The 464-nt window shown below is 63.8% G+C and overlaps 1 protein-coding gene across 1 annotated transcript in view; it reads left to right on the plus strand.

Moving 5' to 3' along the window:
- CPSF7 (cleavage and polyadenylation specific factor 7, 59kDa) overlaps positions 1 to 464 on the plus strand; it is a gene marked incomplete at its 5' end in the record, with an annotated part of 4,473 nt that overhangs the window by 3,651 nt on the left and 358 nt on the right. Inside the window, one exon of the mRNA XM_010008224.1 lies at positions 98 to 425. Within this exon, the coding sequence (XP_010006526.1) occupies positions 98 to 425 (328 nt within the window). The remainder of the gene's footprint in view (positions 1 to 97; positions 426 to 464) is intronic.

Raw genomic sequence — 464 nt, forward strand, 5'->3', positions numbered from 1 at the left:
CCCTGGAGTCTTCTTTTCTCCAGGCTGAACACCCCAACTCTCCCAGCCTGTCCCCAGAGCCTTTGGATCATCTCCGTGTCCTCTGGACTTTCTCCAGGAGCTCCACATCCTTCTTAACCTTGTGGGGGGAGCTCCAGAAAGTGGGCACACCCCTCACGCCTCCTCCCTTTCCCCCAGGGGATTACAGCGACGCCATCGAGACCCTCCTGACGGCCATCGCTGTCATCAAGCAGTCCCGCGTGGCCAACGACGAGCGGTGCCGCGTCCTCCTCTCCTCCCTCAAAGACTGTCTGCACGGCATCGAGGCCAAGTCCTACAGCACCAGCTCCAGCAGCAGCTCCTCCAGGTACCCAGGGCTTGGGAATCACCGCCCCTTTCATCCCCCTGCCCCTGTGCTCCCCCCCGGCCCCGCGAGATCCTCCCCCGTGAGATCCACGCCCCCCCAGGGGGGGGCCAGCAATTGA

This window comes from Chaetura pelagica, unplaced genomic scaffold (genome assembly GCF_000747805.2).
Source record: "Chaetura pelagica isolate M959 unplaced genomic scaffold, ChaPel_1.0 scaffold2492, whole genome shotgun sequence".
Lineage (NCBI taxonomy): Eukaryota > Metazoa > Chordata > Aves > Apodiformes > Apodidae > Chaetura > Chaetura pelagica.